At 24.5% G+C, this 19,580-nt stretch overlaps 1 protein-coding gene across 1 annotated transcript in view; it reads left to right on the top strand.

Moving 5' to 3' along the window:
- The first annotated feature begins 238 nt into the window (after positions 1-238).
- LOC136979549 (synaptogenesis protein syg-2-like) overlaps positions 239-19,580 on the top strand; it is a 145,892-nt gene continuing 126,550 nt past the window's right edge. Inside the window, exon 1 of the mRNA XM_067275552.1 lies at positions 239-480. Coding sequence (XP_067131653.1) covers positions 420-480 — 61 coding nt within the window. The 5' untranslated portion in view covers positions 239-419. The remainder of the gene's footprint in view (positions 481-19,580) is intronic.

The raw sequence follows: 19,580 nt of genomic DNA, 5'->3' as shown, positions 1-19,580 counted from the left end.
ATAATACAGACATATTTATATTCGATCATAAAATTTTCGAATTTTTTATAATATCCACTAATTGCTTAATCCCATTTTTGTAAAGAGAAAATGGTAAGTACTCGAAAAGCGATTGTGAAATTTAACTCTGGGATGATGCTATAGGAAGGCGCTTTCGTCACTAGCACGTGACTTGTCGCATTACCCAATGATCAGTGACTACTTGCAACCGAAGGTGCAGTCGCAGCAGAGTCCTGAAGCCGCACACACTGTTCAGCTTGACCGCAAGTATCTCATCCATCCTTCTCTTTCAAGAGAAGGTGACCAACCTGTTACTGATGATTATATTTGAAGCGATGTAAATACTTTGAAGTTTCATTATTGGCTTATGAAGTGTATTGTGAATGTGTGGCTAATTTTACAAAAGCACCGATTTCAAAATGGGTAAGGTTGTGCTGTTCAGGACATGTTTGTATTTTCTTGTAACTGCGTACGCTCGAGGTAAGTTCTATCAGATATTATATATGTATGTTTATATATACATATTAAATAATCTATTCTTAGTTTTAATTTTTAAATAAAAATAAAATTATACTTTATATTATAGTTTATTATATTTACTATAAAGATATTTTTAGTTAGATATATAAATAAATGCGTAAGGGATAAGGAAATTAAATTAAACTTTTTATAGCTGTATAAGTGAAATAATGTAATGATATGCCGATTTTCTATTATCAGATTATATAACTTTATTTCTATTAATTTCTCGCTTTTTACGGTATATGAGTTAATTAAATTATTTTCTATTTTAAAAAATTTAATAAATCGGATAAAAGGAAATCTTAATAAACACATGTGAATTATCGATTCCGTAATTTTTACTTTCATATATACACTTTTTTTACTTATTAAAGCTAATAAAAAATGTTGAAGCGAATATATAATTACAGATTGTTTTAAAAAATTTGAATAAAAAATGTTTTACTTTTTATACATTTTATAAGTGAATTAAAAGGTAACAATTATTTATAAAAAATATATTATTAAAATATAAAAGCAGTATACATATCAAATGCCTTAGGCTAAATTATTTTAAGCCCTTATAAAATTAGCAAATAAAATTGTTTTATTTTTATAGTTTTATTAAAAATATAATTTTTAATTATATCTTTACATTAAAAAATGGTAACGTATATTGTAAAATTTTTATTTTACTCCAAATTTTATTTATTTGTTAAATGGCTAATCTATTAATCTTTAAGATAAATAATTCAATATATTTTAATGTATACGATATAGTTTCGTATTATATTTTCGAACAATTAATTCAATGAAAATGGAATATCTTCAAAACCGTCCTTCCTCTTAATATATTAAGCATTGATTTTAATGGTAGAATAGTAATTAAGTATACTTAATAAGCAGAAGTTAATTTAATTTGTTCGAATATCTCAGATGTAGTTTAAAACTTATAGCATGTCATTTATCATTTTGTAATACGAGAAGATACTTTTTGACTTAAACAAGGTAATCACCCTCAGGTTAACTTGAAAGCGTGTATATTCTTACCTTAGTTCAGGATTATATAAAATTCTACCTACACCTTTAGAATAATTAAAAAATTCTTAATATAATGTATAATTTTTTAAATGGATATATACTTCGTTGAGTAGCTGTTAATGTAATAAATTTAGATTAATTTTAAATATCGCATTCGGTTACTATACTAATTTTTATATGAAAAACAAAAATAAATTTAAAAATTTAAAAGTATTTTTTATATTCTACTTTGATTGATGAAGCAAGTTTATGTTTCTTATGCCAGAATTGCTGTTATTAAATAAACTAAGTGTAAAGAGAAGACAAATAACTGATAAAAAATTAATTGATTATTGATTAAATTGTCCTATATTTTATTAAAAATTTAAAGATATTTTATATTAACTTTTATTAGTAATACCTGCAGATACGTATTGAATAAGATTAATTTTGACTGAATCTATTAATGTAGTCGTTATTTCATCTGATTGACATTTAATATCGAACATTATACACTGCGAGTTATTATATCCTAATATTAGTAAGCAAGTGTAGGCCTGGATGGCATAAATTGGATATAGGAATAAAAGTGGCTCCGGCTTACCAAATGGCACTCTACCTGTTTCTACAGAGATTGGCCAATGGGAAATCGGTGTATCTCTCAAAATTCCCGCGAGGTTTCTAGCGGAACCTTATCTAAACTGAAGAAGCATCTTACAGAGGAAATATCTGTTTTCTGTATATATATCGAGAAGGATTTGAAGGAGAAAAAGAGAAATGCCCCTTTTTTTTATAACTTCATTCTAATACGCATCGGCAAGGCCATCTTTTATGAAGATACGAAAATAACTGATGCAGAAAAAAATTAAGGATTTTTTGCTCTCGAACTTTCTTTTAAACTAAATCAATATCGAAAAGGAAAGAAAACTGGATTACAGTTAACTTAAATTATTCCTTCCAGTTACGTTTGGAATACTTAGAAATGAAGATTAATATTTGGGACACGAGTCTAACATTTTTTCCGAATAAAATTATGTTCAATTGGGACATTATATGAGAATTTTTATTGCTTTTCTTTGAATGTTAAAAACTTTTAAGTAATATTTAGTTTTATTAAAAAATTTGCTTCAAATATGTTTTTCATCATTTTTGTTTAAAATTGAAAATTAATATAAATATTAATCTTAAATTATCAAAATTATTGATTTTTATAATTATTCATTAGTTCAATAAATATAAATACAGCTACTAGTGGTATTTTTATTACTTAAATTATAGTTATTTTAAGGCCTAATTAAAACTAATAATACACGTGTAATTAATTAAATGCGATTAACTTATGCGATAAGTGAGGGAATAAGAGGTTTTTATTTCAATATACCATTATACCATTAACAATTTAACTACAGAAATTGATCACACATTAATTTGCAAAAATTTTTCTTTAATATATATGACAATTGATCATTTTTTATTTGTTAATTTAGTAAGAAATCCCCATTCTTTGCCTGAGTTTCCTATTATCAATTGAATATTTTTTTAAATCTCTTATAACAAAAATTAATTTGTACTATTCACTCTTTCGTAATAGTAAGTTTGTATTTTCAATCTTAAAGATGATAAAATCTTATATTATTTGGATTAAATCGTTTAAAGTAAGAATTCATACTCAGAATATTGTATTATTTTCGAATCTATTAAACGTTTTAATAAAATGTTAAAATAAAATATACACAGAAAAGTAATTTAAATTATTTGATGGGATCTTTATAATAAATTGTATCTACTAAGTTATATTACAAACTAAATTTAAAAAAAAAATTATGTTTATATTTTGTAATTAACTATACATATTTAAATCCTTTATTAGTAGTATTAACAATTCTTAATGGAAATTCTGAATTATGAAATTTTGAGTTTTTGTTATTATTAAAATTATTTTTTTAAAAATGCTTACAAAATTCATATATTTATTAACTAAATGAAAACTTAAAATATCTTGGGTACAATTTTGGATTTGCAATGGTTTATCTAAAAAATGTCTATAAAATATTAAAATTTAGATAAAGTTTATCTTTCTTTTATTTTTAAGTATTATTTCACAATGATGACTACTAACAAGGTTATGATAAATCGAATTTTTCGAGTGGTTATATCTCTCACACATTTACATAATATTCTATCAAATGAGGAGTAAAATAAATGCTTAACGAGTCTATGCTAATTACTTGAGATAATATCTATAATTTGCCTTAGTTTTCTTGGTAGGAAAGTTTTATTTGTTATCAAAATATTTAGAAAATATTTTTATTTGTGCGGTTTTAAGAAAATTATTAAAACTTTCTCATACTATTTAAATATCAGAAAACGAATTAATAGACTTTTCTCGTAAAATATTTTACTTTAATGTTGTGAAATAACATAAAATAATTGAAAATATTTTACAACTTTAATTTTATTAATTAAATTGTCCATTATTCAGTTGATGGATCTAAATTTTATTTTAATAGTTTTAGCAACATTATCCAAACGTAAAGATTAGATTACCCAATTTGTTAGAATGATTCAAAGCATTATAAATTTAAATTATCACTAAAATTCGAATTTATAAAACTTACTTTATATAAATAAATTTTGAAATTTTGTATGGTGTCGAATATAAACTCATTTCTGCTATCTAACTCGATACACAAATAGAAATTCCGAATCTTCTATGCATCTGGGAAGATCCTTTTCTATAAACTTCGGTTAAAATATAGATCAATACTTGACTGATCGAGTGAAAATATATTGTTGAAGAAAAATTTATTTTTTTTTTTTTACAAAAATTTATAAGTAATGGATATAACTTTTTGTTATGTTATTGGATCAGCTAACTGAACTTTTCTCTTTTATTTTCTTTTCTTTTGACAGTAACTTTTAAATTAAAAAAGTAAATTATACATTAAAATAAATGTTAAATTTCAAATATAATTAAATATTTTATTTTATAAATTTTATAATTTATTTTCAAAACAAGAGCATACTTACTTACATTAAAAATGAGATTGTAAATACTAATATTTAATCATGCTGTATGGTTGTTTATGAATGAATAGGAAATAATTTTGAAGTTTAATTCTTTTTAAAACCATAAATAATATTTACGTTATTAAAATAACTTATTTATATCAATAAATTAAAATGGAGAAATTTGAGAATTGTTGGTTATAATTGGTTCAAAATATATGATCTGCATAGATTTATTGGTTTTACTTATATATTTCAATAAATAATTTTTCAATTAATTAATAGAAGTAATTAATTGGACTAATTAGAGTGCGTATAAAATCATTCTAACATCAATATAAGTTCAGTATCTTTGTTTTGTGTTTTTCTTTCTTCTTTTAAAAGTGTTTATATCAGTTTTTGTCAAGATTTGTTCCTATTTTCCGATTACTTACCGAAAAGAAAAGATGAAAGAATCCTGTAAAGAAAAGGGCGGCTATGAAAAGAATCAAACAGAAAGAACTTCTCTCTCCCATTAAGTGTCAGCAGTTAGGCTTATACTTCAGTTGACATTTGTCGTATATCCAAAATGCATTTAACACTAAGGTTAATGCACTGTATAGCTGAAAGCGTGAAGAGCCGTTTCTTTATTCAAAGTACTTTCATAAGGAAATGATGATAGAGGAATTTGCAAATTCAAAATAAAGAGCAAATGCTACGGAGAAGTCGAGATGCTTATTTTCCTCATTCAATCTGCAGACGGCACATTATATGATCACTTCTGGAATTCCACGCTAGAATTAAGAGTGCTAAACACGAAAAAGATTTCCAAGTTCTAAAGACCGCGTTTGTCCAACAATAATAGTAATTTGTGTGCTAAACCACGTTTTAGGATCCTCAAGTAGAGATTGTCATAGATTTTTTCTAGTACTTTTGATGACCGTTTTGTATTCAAACTAGTAATTTGCACTCCAGTCAGTTTACAGTTCTCTTTTTAATTCTCTTATAGACAAAAATTTACGCATTTATATAAAGGGGATTTCTAGCCTTAATGTGAAATCGATCTACTAAAATATATTTTTAATTCTACTCACTATTTTTTAGCAAGAAGCAAAAGTATTTTTAAACATAAAATTAAACCATTTCCGTTCTAAGCACGCCATATCTTATTCTTGCCTTTTAATTAACTAAATTGTATATTTGTTTAAAATTAGAGGTCATGCACTTTATGAATGTTTACATTTATTCCTGAATTCAAATATTTTAAACACATATTTAATTTAATTTACTTGGTTTTTAAAATAATAATAATAATTTTTGTTGCTAAAATTATTAATCCTTTTTTTAATTTTGTGGTATCGTTTATTGTATCAATCGATTTTTTTCAAATTATAACTAATTTTGTGCTAAATTTGGGCTAAAGCGTTAATTTATATGCGGAGGAATATGTCAAGTAAATAATACAAAAGCTCCTCTAGTGGCTGAATTAATAAACATATTTTTAAATTGGAAGGACGTGATTCGATGTAAACTGAAAACTCTGCAGGAAGAATTAAATTTTATTATTAGAGATTTAAATATAATTTTTGGAAATATAACGTTTCGCTTTACGACGATGTAACTATCCGTCGTAAAGCGGAACGTGTTATATTTAACAAAAGTTCAGTTACACAAATTGAGATTACGTTCGAGGATAACAATTTTAATTGTACAATATAAATATATAATTTTTATAAAGATGGCAAACAAAATATACGGTAGTAATAATACATTTATATTCAATATAAAATCTAAAACCTGACAGGTCGTAAAGCGAGGTTCTGCTGAATAAAAAATGTAGTTTTATACTTTCGTAAAATTCAAAAGTTTAAATTTGTGAATTGTTTAAATATATAAAAATTATGTAATTTGATTAAATTGTTAGAATTTTTTCCCCAAGTTTAACAAATATTTTTAAAATGAAGATGAATGATGATAACAGTTAGTCTAAAGGAAAAATATAATGCTACATAATTTTATAGTACAGCTAAATTTTTAATTAACAAATTAGTTTCCTCAATTTTCAAAAAAGTTTTCATAATGTTCGGATATTGTTTTATATAAATAAAATCCATTTTGTTTAAAATTTGAAACAATAATATGAAATTGGAAGCCTTGTTGGCCTTGTGCCCATTATCCGTACTTTTCTACTAAAGAGTTTTGTCAGTGGTTGGGTTTCCGTGTAATTAAGACTGTTCTTGGTAAAGTTGATACCGTTCATCTTCCTGTCTTTCTCTCTGTCTGCTTCTCTTTCGTGTTAATCTCTTGCATATCAGCAACTCTCTCGATAAATGTAAATTATGTATAGAGTTTCTGAAGTTTTATTCACAGTTATAATAAATCTTTTCGAAGTATATAGAACTTATATTTATTTTTTTACATATGAAAAGAATATTTATGAAAATGAAAATGAAAATTATTAGTTTTTTAATAAAGAAACAAATAGCATTAAAAGTTGGAAGTTGGAGGAATTTATTTTGCTCCGGAACTTAAATAAAAGAACTGGATATTAAAAGTATCAGACAATGGTAAGGAAATTTATTGCTAGTCGACTGCAAGACTGAAAGCTTACAAGGAATTATGATTTTTTTTCTTCTTTAGCAATTCTAGACGGAAAATAAACCCAGTAATAAACATAAAGGATATGAAACATGATATAGGTCCTTTGTGTTTTTAAAATAGTAAAACAAAAAAATGTCATTTTTCGTGACAGGTAGATCTGCTGATAATATTTATTGGTACATTAAATATTATTTCTCTTGTTTATTTTTACAATTGTTTCAAGACATCGAAACAAGTTTCAGTTATTGAAAAAGATGTTACGAATATTTATTGCATATAATTGTATGAATGAAGTAGTTATTTTGTGAGCAATGTTCTGAAGTGCCCCTTTTATTTTTAGTATAGAAAGTAAAAGAAATTTACTGGTTATTATGTTAATATTTACAGATAAAAAAGTGCAATGGATCTAAAAAATTTTAAATGACAACTTTGAAAGTTTTGTATTACATACGTAGTTGAAAAATGATGAATTGTCTTGATCTCAGTACGTAGAAATTTGATAAATTTTCAAATTAAAAAGTTAAATAGTATTCATATAATTGATATATATATATATATATATATATATAAGAGATATACAATTGCAGGAAATATCGCTATTGAAGTAATACTAATTGAACAAGTTTTTGTTTTTTAATGTTAATAAAAAATTTGATGATTTATCACTATTTATGTAATGGTCTAAATTATCTTGTAAATTGATTGTTTGTTCTTGATAAAACTAAAAGAAATGTTTATCAATAATATAATTTTTAATTAAAATAAAAGAGTAAAATAAAAATAAAAAATTATTATTTTTAATTATTTTTCCCTATTCGCCATGAATTTTGTTTTTATTTTTAATATTATATACAACTTCGTAAAGGAAAACAACATTTAATAATTGCTTTAAAACACATTTTCATGTGTACTCAATAAGTGGAAAACTAACTTTATTTAAATATTGATTGGACAGTAATGCATTGTGACAGTATATATAAGTTGCTCACATGAATAGGAGATTGCTTATATAAATTCTTTTTTTTAATAAATGGAAATACTTGTAATATCATTTATTTATAAGAATTTTAGTGTTTTAAAGAAAATACCATTTTTAAATGAATACTGACATATGTTCAAGGTATTTGCAAAGTATTACTAGAAATTCAGTATATGGTGTAATAAAACAAATACCATTTATCAAACAAAGGTATATTGTTTTAATGTAATTATTAGTTACTGTTTCAGTAACTAGATAGAAAGAATAGAGAAGACATATCGAAATTAGAAACTTGACAATTAAATGTGTACTTTAATATAAAACATCATACAACAAAATTCTATACATTAATTACTATATAAATATTAAAATTAAATTTATATTATTGAAATTTAAATTGCTTTGAATTAATTTATTATTTAAATTATTATATATAAATTAAATTACATTTATAAATTCCATATAAATTTTACTAATTAACTAAAGTTTATTTAACAGAATTTTATAAAACGTTTTCAGCTATCAATATAATTAAATCTTTAGAAACGATTTAGATATCGTAAGAAGATTAGGTAAACCCTCCTCATCAATTCAGAATTACATTTATAATTTAAGCAAAGGAAAATAGAATTTCATGTATAACTTAATTAAGAAGACATGAAATTTTTATTTATTATCATTTTTAATGTGGGGAAAAAGCATCGATTTCGATTTTTCGTAATTATATTTTCAAATGACGAAATTTTTGAAATAAGCTATGATAATTATTTATTTAGTTTATTTATACAAGTGTTGCAAGTAAAAACATATAATATAATATTAACAATATATTCAAATCATATACTGAAGAACGTTATTAGCGTTATTTCAAAAATTATTAATATATATATAACAAACGGCCACCTTGACCTTTCTGCTATTCGGCCGTCAAAAAAAAAAAAAAAAAAAAAAAAAAAAAAAAAAAAATATATATATATATATATATTATAATATATATATGTTTTTGACGGCCGAATAGCAAAAAGGTCAAGGTGGCCGTCAGGCTATCGCTTTGAGACACCCGGAATCGAATTCGGACGGTCGAAAAACCCCAGGAAATTTTCGAATGGTGGTTCCGTCGGATACGTCGGGCCCGTTCTTCATTACTCGGTTGCCCCTTTATGGGCCTAGCCAAACCCAATAATGGGCTTGCCAAAAAAGGCTCTCTTAGTGTCCACATGGCGGAAAGAGTTAATATATATATATTATAGAAATATCATAAAAGTAATAAATGTTAAAAACCTTAAATCAAAATACTTTTGTTTATTTGGGGTAACTATAAATTAAGAAAAAATGTAAGTGAGGCATGAAATCAAGCGTAAGAAATGCGATATAAGTTATAACCAATTACTCTGTAATGATTTAAGAGGGGTAAATACCTTTAAAAATGTAGTTAATTTTCTTTATTTATATTCCTAAGGATTTTTTACTTTAAGTATTTATTCTATAAGTGAAGAATTTCGCCAACGATTCCTCAAAGAATTATTTACAAAAGTAATAATCTTACATTGTTGAATTGAAGTCCAATATCGCATTTTTGTTGTAAGTAGAATTCAGGTATCGAACATTTCAATAACAGTTTCAAAATTTCGTTTTTGCTATATTGTTTTTCAATTTAAACAACAATAAAAACTTTTGTTTATTATTTGCTGTTTGTCAAATTAAAAAACAATAAATGCACAGATAAAAAATTTCATTAAAATTTTGGATGAAGGAAAGCATCTTTTCTGAGAAAAATAGACATCAAAATATTCAGACAGAAAAAGTGATTAGCTGTTTCTCAGCTGTCACAGACACTACACATGAAGAATAATGGTAAAATTAAGCCCAAAGAGATGTTACCGTAAATGCAGAAGTTGTGTAACAAAGAAAAAACTAACTTGATTTTTATTAAAATTTAAAGGCAGTTTAGAATCTACGAAGGGAGGTAACAACATTAGGTTTTAGAATTTTTTAAGACGAAACTTGAACTCTAAATCCAGCGTCATACTAGAAATGGATGCAATATCTTATCATATTTGACTGTAGTTATGCCTAATACCATTTTAGTATAGGACTTATTCAGTATTAAATAGCATGTATCCAGGAGATCCAAACATAAAAATATCTTATAACAGGCAATAAGAATTTACAACAAAAAGTTTTAACTTTTACATTAATGATGTTTATCAGTATATTTGTTTAATTTGTTCACTTAATTTAAAACAGAAAAAATTCTATTACAAAGGGCCACTAATTTATTATGCCTAAGATATTAAAGACACGACGATAATTTTTTTCTATGTTACACCTTATGTTAATAGGACATTTATACTGCAGTGAACTGCGGATGTAGTCAGTGGTAGTTTTCTTTTAAAATATACTCATATATTTTGCCATTTACTAAATTATTTATTCACTAAGCAAAGCCCATTTTATCAAAACGTTCGGATTTCTCTCCTGAACTCACGATGAAGAAATGTGCATTTGCTCCAAATTAGTATATAAGCATCGTGCGAAGATCGTGCCTAATCTTCGTGTTGTGTAATAGGCGATCTCATGGGATACCTCGTTATATTTAGTCTTAGGTCCACATGGGAAGTTTCTGAATGTTGATAGTGTTTTCTTCTTTTTCTAATCCAATCTTTCATGGACAGCAACATTTTTCTGTAATTGGAAAGTGGTGATATGCATAATTTTTTATTCTATTTGAATAGAAAACAAAGTGGTTTTCTAAAGAATATTTCCTATCTAATTTTGCTTGTTGTGTAAAATCGTTCGAATGAAAAATAATAATCTAGGGCTTTGCGAATTTAAGATAATTCTACTGATAATTAAAACTGGCGAAACAAATACGCAGAGAAAATTTTAGCCTTTGACTTACACTAATACCCTATTTATTAAATTAATTATAACTGAAGAGAAATTGTAAAAACCGCCTGTAAACTTATGCTAGTTTTTAAAAACTTATTAAAAGTTACGCGTATTATTAAAAATTTGTTAACAGAAATATTTATAACAAATTTATTGTGAAAAAATATGATCGGATATATTAATTTCCATTGTTTCTAATTAGAAATAAAGAATTCTCCGCCTCTTTCTTACTCAGAATTTCCTTTGATGTTCTTCGATTATTATTATGTTAACAAAAATTTTACTTAAAAAATAAATGCAACTTTTATAAAGAGAAATATAACATGAGTTGAAACTCAATAAAAATTTAAACAATATAAACAACACGTTTTAAATAAATTTACTTTTATTAAGAATTGAAATTAAGAAAATAAATAAATAAATATATATATATATTTTTTTTCTTCTTCTATTTCTTATTAAAAATAAAACATCGTATCCTTTTCTTTAAAACAATTGGTGAAATTACATTGACTTTTGCTTGATAATATAAATTTAACTCCGAGTTTTGTATTAAGGCATAAACAAACAAAGAAACACACAATTATATATATATATGTATATATATATATAGGGCCTATATAAATTGTTTTAAAGAAAAGGATACGTTGTTTTATTTTTAACAAGAAATAAATGTTTATCAAAATGATTTTTAGGTAATTATTCTTATAATTAAAGGGGGACGATCTTATTAAGAAAATTAACTATTGCAAACACTTGTTAAACAAGATGTCTTCAAAAAATCCCGTGAAGAAAACTTTTTTGTGAATTTTGTTTGAATTTACATTACATTTTCTAATATATTCCTTCTAAAAAATTTGATGAATGGAAATTCATTTCAATTTATATTTCGGTAATAATGAAAGAACTTTATAATGATTAAGAAAGAAAATCTGTGGACTCTTCTATTATGTATGTTGTCGAATGTTATCTACTGTTGATATGGATATTTATTTTTAAGGTAATAATTAAATAGCTCAAGGGAAATTATTAGGAAAATGAAAATAAATCATGTAATAGTTAATAGATTTGATAACGTGACTCGTTCTTAGATTACGAGAAACACTATTTCATTAAAGCTATATGATCAGTCACAATTTCGCCCCTTACGAGTGGGCCTGAGCAGCTTGGGTCGACTAGTAGGAGTGTGGAATAAAGAACAACGTCCCGATACTATCTACCAGAAATTGATCTGGATCAGATTCGAATCCAGATTTACTACAGCATTTTGATGATTTCTTACCACGAATGCCAGTTCGTTTCTGTACGAGATTATTAAAATTCGGTTTTGTTACAGATATAAATTTTCTTTTATCATTAAGTAGAGATAATAGAGCATTTCGTAAAAATTCGGAAGACCATAATTCTTAAACATAAAAAACTATTAGATTATTTACAAAATATTAAATTCTGTTGAAGAAAACATTGTGTATAATTTCAATCCTTTTTACTTGATTAAAATCTCATCAATCATCATCATAAGATTTTTATTCTTAATTTATTTTAGTATTTACTAGAGCCAAGTAAATTGCAACTTTTCTGAATATACAGAGTTTACTATATTATTTGAAGAAATAACTATTTTTTAAGTTTTATTAATGTTTAATTAACGTTATGTTCAGTTTAATCTTCAAAAATATGAATGTAAACTATTCTCAATTATGCAATTTAAAAAATAAAACATAAATACAATTTATTCATTTAAATATAAAAATTGTGTAAATATTATTAAAGAGAATTAATTTCTAATTAATATTTTAGTACTAAATTGCAGTAAAACCATAATTAAACTGAAAAAGTTTAACACCAAGAATTTGTTTTCTAAAATAAAAGTAATTTAATCTCTATATATAATGAAAGAAATAAATATAAACATTATTTTTGTAAGTACTCTTAGGACAATTTCTCAAGATGTTAGCAAACAGCACGTTCTTTTAGATCATTGAAGATTCAGCTTTCGTAATCGGTCAAAACTAGATTTTAAATTAAAATATTCAAGATTTTGAACGATTCCTTGATTCACGTTTCTATCAAATTACAAGTAGTAAAACGATTTCTAACCATTTCTTTTACTACTAGTGAATTGAAAATACTTCTAAGAAGAAAAAAAGACAATTTCAAGAGATTTATCATAGAGGATTGACATTAAGAGAGCATTCTATTTAATGAGAGTTATCGGTTATAACCAAGCAAATTATCAAATTATTTTGGACATTTTATAAGAAAAACAATAAAAAGATATTAAATAGAACGTGCTCAGCAAAATATAATAAATAATAAAGGTGTTAGATTATTATTTATTATTTATTTAATAAAAAGATATGTTGAAATCATCAATTCAAAAAATTTGGATATTTTTCTGTTCAAAAAAATAAAGTTTGACAACGCTAATTATGCGAAACACTACAAAATATTCGTTTCTTATCTTGTTTGTTATTACTTGTATTAATACTTGCCATTTAAGTCATTTCTACTTCAATAAGCTAGTTCAATATAAAGAAAAAAAAACAAAGTTACATCGAATCATCATTGTAAAATTAATAATATGTATGTAATTATGAAATACATATAATAATAAAATACAATAATTTAATAAGTAAGTAAATTACAATAAACTTATTATATAAAAATATGTTGATTATGTGATGAATGATAATTTTATGGTATTGTATTGCCATGTTATTAATATTGGCAATAATGGATCATTAACTTGAGCTAATTAAAATTCGATTAGTTATATTACGTTTAATAGAAAACTTTGTAAATATTTCTAATACAGAGTAAGATGACGATACTTCTCATTCTACGTAACTGTGAAACGGGGTAAATCGAAGAAAAATTTTCTGATTTTTGCAGATTTTAGGCACATTAAATTTCGAATTTTATGGATCGTGGGAATTTAGAAACGTTTCAGAGTCTATGGAAATTTTAAATATTAAAAAATTTAGGCTACACATATATTATATTTAATTTTATGTTTACTTTTTAAATCGAACAGTATGAAAGACTTCTACAATTCATTACAATGGGAATAAAAGTTCACATTGCATGTGATTTTAATTTAAAGTTTTTAATCATAATGATAGTTATATATGCATATATAATTTCTTTATTAGAATAACTAATGTTTCATGATAAAATTGTTTTGTAATTTTTGTAATAAACTTCAGATTGAGGGATTGAAAGCTTAAGTCTAATAAATCAATCACTATATTTTTTATAAAAATTAATAGATGACGATCTTTAAAAGATGTATGCATATAATTTAACCTTATTATAGTATAACACATCTTTTATCTTAGTATAAAATATTTCAAATGTGTAAAGCTTTATAAATCGTCTCAGTTTTTATTCATTTAAAAATATCGGATTTGAAATTTCTTCTAAAATCTTGATCTGCTTATAGAAAAATATAATTTCTTAAGTAAATTCTTTGAAAAGTGTTACAATATCGTTTATACTTTATTTCTTCTGAGTGATTTACAAAATTTTATAATATTACAATTTACGAAAAAATATATAATGTTTTGTAATTAATATCTGCCAATAACTATTCATTTTTACTAAGACTTAAATACTTTTAATTTCTACTTGTCTAGAGAGGACTTATTAATAATAATATATGTCATGTTTTATGAATAATGTTAATAAATGTTAATTTCTTTAGTATATATAATATAATATAGTATACAATGGTTAGTATATTTAATATATAAATGTTAATCCTTATTTTTTGTGGAAAAAAATTATTATTTTTTACTTAAGTGAAAGATGGTCTAAAAATCAGTTAATCCTTTGAATCGCTCGAACAAGCTAGCGATGGATGTTGGAAAAGGTTTACAATGCTTTAATAGATGAAATTGTTACTTGCAGACTGAACAAGAATCAGCTCATTTTGAACAATAACTTACAATGTAAATAACAAAAATATTTTATTAAAACCGAGAAAGTTGAATTTTACAGTCGTTAATTTTTGGGTCATCCACTATTATAATGAACACTATTACACCGTAAAATTTAATTATACAAGACAAGCAAAAGCTTATTGGATTATTAGTAAATAAAAAATAAAAAAATTATATATACTAGTATACGGTATATGATGTATAGTTTTTTAAAATTCGAATAATTTATATTTATAAACTGCACGTTTTTAATAGTAAGAACGATAATTTCTTTATTTTTCAGTAGAAAAATATGGCATTTCTCCATTACTCTTAAAATTTTTATATTATAGCTTATTACAGTTACCAAATACTGTATAATTAAAATTATAGAGTTAAGTTTTATTATAGACGAAGATTTGTTTGAAATTTTTAATGGCGACGATTTCTGGTAGGTTTTATTAATTTAATAATTTTTTTTATACAACTAAATTTTTTACATTAAATTTTTTATAATCTGTAGAATAATAGTAACTTGATATCGCGAAAATTTGATTGTAATAATTTAGTAAAAATGCAATAGATTATATCTTTAGAGGATATCTTATTACAGACATATTTTCACTACTATCATCCCAATTTTAAAAAGACTAAATAACTTTTTAGAATAAAACTCTGTTTTACATTATACGGAAATCTCAGTTGTTTCAGCTTTGGAGTTTTAGATGTGGGTTAATAAAATATCCATTATACTTTTGGTAGGCAAGTGTTGAGTAAGAAATAAGTGATCGACAGATAGTTTGATATCCCTAGAAAATTTTTCCAAAATTAAGTCTCCATTCTCTAGCCAGGATTTCCCACGAGGAAAGCCTAGTTTGTGAAGTTTGAGGAATTTCCGTATAATGTGCTTGTGGAAGAAGAAAAACGACATTTCAGACATTTTAGAGTCTTTAGTAGTTGAATTCCATCAAACAATACAGATTCAAAGGGGAATATATAAGTAGAGTATAACAACAATGCTAATGCCTATGCTATCAAACGTATTTTTTTTCTTTTTAGCTTCTGGAAATCTCTAAAATGTTTGAAATCTAACTAGATACAGCTTTTATATTAGTACAAAACTTATGCTCTGTATATCCGATACAAGTTCATTTTATCCGAAATTCCAGAAAAAGTAAGGAATAGAAAATATAAAAATTGAAGTAAAAAATTATTGGTCATGTTTGTGTGTACAGTTTCTCGTGAGAGTATAAATCCATAACTTAAAGTAAACCTCTTAGAGATGCTTCGTTTTGAAAAAGTGTAATATCAAATTATTCGATACCATCAAATTCCCAATACGTGTTCGAGACTAATAGAAGTCAAAATGAAAAAAAAGAAAAAAAGAATCATATCTGAAATTTATCGATGGAAACTATCAGATAAATTTTTTCTATTTTTTGTTTTGATATTCAAGATGTACAGGAAAACTTGTATTCTTTCTCACGATGACATTAAACGTATTATTTATTATAGGCCAGACAAATGATGTACAGTACGCTATATTTTCCTTTAAGGCATTCTTTAAAGTTAAATTCATAATTTGAGTTGTTTGAATGTAAAAACAGCATTCAGGCAAAAACGTTATGCAACGATGCAATATATATTGTCTGTAAGATAAATTTGAATTGTAATTCTGCATGATTGCATACAGTTATACAAGTGCATAACTTCAGAAACTCTAGTTTTGCATTCAGGTAGCCTTTAAGCTTTTAGCTTTAGGATTATCTGAACGGAAAATATGTTTGTCCATGACAAATATTGTGTTTAAGTTATCTAAATGCCAAAGAAGTCCTTATCTGATCTAATATTTTATGTATATTTTGTATAACAAAATATACATAAAATATTATATATATATAATATGAGAATATAAAACTACAATTTCATATTTTTAAAGTATATTAGCTTTATATAGTCAATTAATTGATATTATAATATTCACAATAATAATTCTTAAATAATTACAAAAATTAAATAATTTTTGATCAAAGAGTATTATTTTCGCAAACTATTGCATAAATCGATGTTACAATGGACTTCTAATGCATTAATCAATTGAAGGTGTGATCTAACTAGACGACACACAATTAAGTCACTAGCGGTCAAATTACCTATCTTTTATTTATTATATTCACTCTGCTGAATCTTCCAACTACCTTATTCAATCTGCACAATAAAGAAGAAAGTCTATCAGTTTATCTGTATATCCTTTAGTGAATTCCATCATCAATAATATCGCATCTGTATCATTCCTATATGTTTAGGAATCAATATTCTTGGCCACTGGAAAAAAATAATAAAAAAAAAATTGAATTTTTACAAGTTCGACTCGAAAGCTGGATTTAGCATTTTTGAAAGCTATGGAAGTGTTTTTCATATATTTATATATTTTGGGGAGTTTACAATTGTCAAATAAAAAATTACATGTGAATTTTTACTAACAGCAATAATTTTGAGGAAAATTATTTTAAATTTTCATTTGATAAATAACCTATGTGAGCATAAAATAGTATTTATTTCAATAAAGGATATTTTTCATCTTTCTTTTAATTGTTTTATTTCGGAATAGTATATACAGTAAATACTAAATATAATAAATCGTTATAAATTTTATTTAAATTAGTTTTAACGATAATTCTAAACCACTATCAAAATGACAATGAGAATAACATAAACTGTGTTTTGAAACAGTGCTGAGGTTTTATATACCGACTTCACATCTCTGGCAGTTCAACTGGCAAAACAGGGAAATACTCAAACAAATGCTTTTTACCTTACAAGCATATTTTGAAAGCATGCTTAAAATCTAAAATATACAAATAACTTTTAAAAGCACGCTTAAAATGACATTTTAAATTAATGTGAACAAACATAATTTTTAAATAAATTTAAAAAACACCTTACCACTAGGATATTTAAATTTCTTTACTAAACGTTTTTCGGCTCTATTTATGATCCCTCGTCAGGTAAATTGTGTTCGAATTCAAAACAATATTATTATAGTAATTTAAGATTTTAAGGTTACAAAATCCGTTATCTATATTCTTGTTAATTCCACTATGAATTTATAAAGAAACGTTCGATGTTGTTCCGAATTCGAACAAAATTTACCTAACGAGGGCTCATAAATAAGCCGAAAAATGTTTAGTAAAGAAATTTAAATACCCAGGTGGTGAGATGTTTTTTATATTTAGTTAAAATAGGAGCTGAGTAGAATAGAATATCATTTATATATTCAATATCCAAAGATAATAATTAATGCAGTCACTAAGAACAAGATATGTTAATTAAAAACTAAATTTCTTTTCTATCTGGAAAATAATTTTTTTAAGAAATATGATTATTGTAATGGAAATTAACAATATATATCATGTTTCGACATAATGTTAAGTTATTCTATAACAGAACACATTCATTATGTCAGTCATTTGCAAATTGTTAGGATTATATATAGTAGCAATTAAATAAATTAATTTACAAGCAAAATCTATTACGAGTTTAAAATTTTTTCATTAATTTCGGATAGCTTCATTATTAAAATATTTTAAAAATAGAATAAAATCAATACATTAAATGCTTTAAATATTTATTATTAATCCAGAAATATAAATATATTTGATAAATGGCATGTTTAATAAATAAATATAATTTATTTTCCTAATTATTTTGGTCATCGCATATTTTTATTCAATCTATTCTGTTTGTTTTATGTTATTAAACGATGAATTGATAAATATTCTAGTTAATTTATATTTATTATTTATAAATATTGTGTCTATTTTTTATGAATATAAAAAATGAAATATTTAATGATAAAATATTTTTCTTTGATCAGTATTTTTATTCTGTATTAATGTGAAAAAATTTGAATTTCTAATTTTTGTTCTAATCAAATTTCTATGCATGCATTAATACAGAACAATGCTTCACAAGATCAGAAAGAGCAATGATGGGCCCATTAGACTAGGTTATACAAGACTCTGTATGAGTCTTGTATAACCTTTTTTGACATGACACCCTCGATTTATTACATGCTTTTCTTCCTGTATTGAAATTACATAAATTGATTTTTTACGTTTCACAATTAAAATTATATTGTACAGATCTAGTCCTGCCTCTAAAGTCTACAGCCCCTGCTTCTCTTTTGTCATCTCTACGGTTCCCAAACTTATTCGCTCGTCAACTTATTTTCAAGATTAGATTTAGTTTGCAGACTTTATTTTATACTAATATAAAATAATAACAAATCTTAATTAGGATGAAATAAATGTTTAAATATGAAATAATAATACTTTTTTTATTTAACATAAATTAAAATATAAAATTATGTGTTTTATTTTACTAAAATTTAATTTCATTTATTGTTATTTTTAAATAAATAAAAATAAATTAATCCATCGACCTACAAACGACCTCTAATAATTTATCGACCCCCAGATAAATCGATTGACCCCTGAGGGACTGGTGACCAAATTGGGAACCACTGTTATAGAATATTGAACCTAAATTCATTGTGAAAATACGCAGAACGCAATTCATTCCTCAAGAATTTTTGATACAATAACATTGAAAGTAAGAATATTTAATGAAAGTATGTTAAATTTTGAATAATTATAAATATTTTGAATTGTTAA

The sequence above is a fragment of the Centruroides vittatus genome, unplaced genomic scaffold, assembly GCF_030686945.1.
Source record: "Centruroides vittatus isolate TY-2023 unplaced genomic scaffold, ASM3068694v2 contig_628, whole genome shotgun sequence".
NCBI classification, from domain to species: domain Eukaryota; kingdom Metazoa; phylum Arthropoda; class Arachnida; order Scorpiones; family Buthidae; genus Centruroides; species Centruroides vittatus.
The sequence above is the reverse complement of the archived record's forward strand: the minus strand, read 5'-3'. Positions and strand labels throughout refer to the sequence as shown.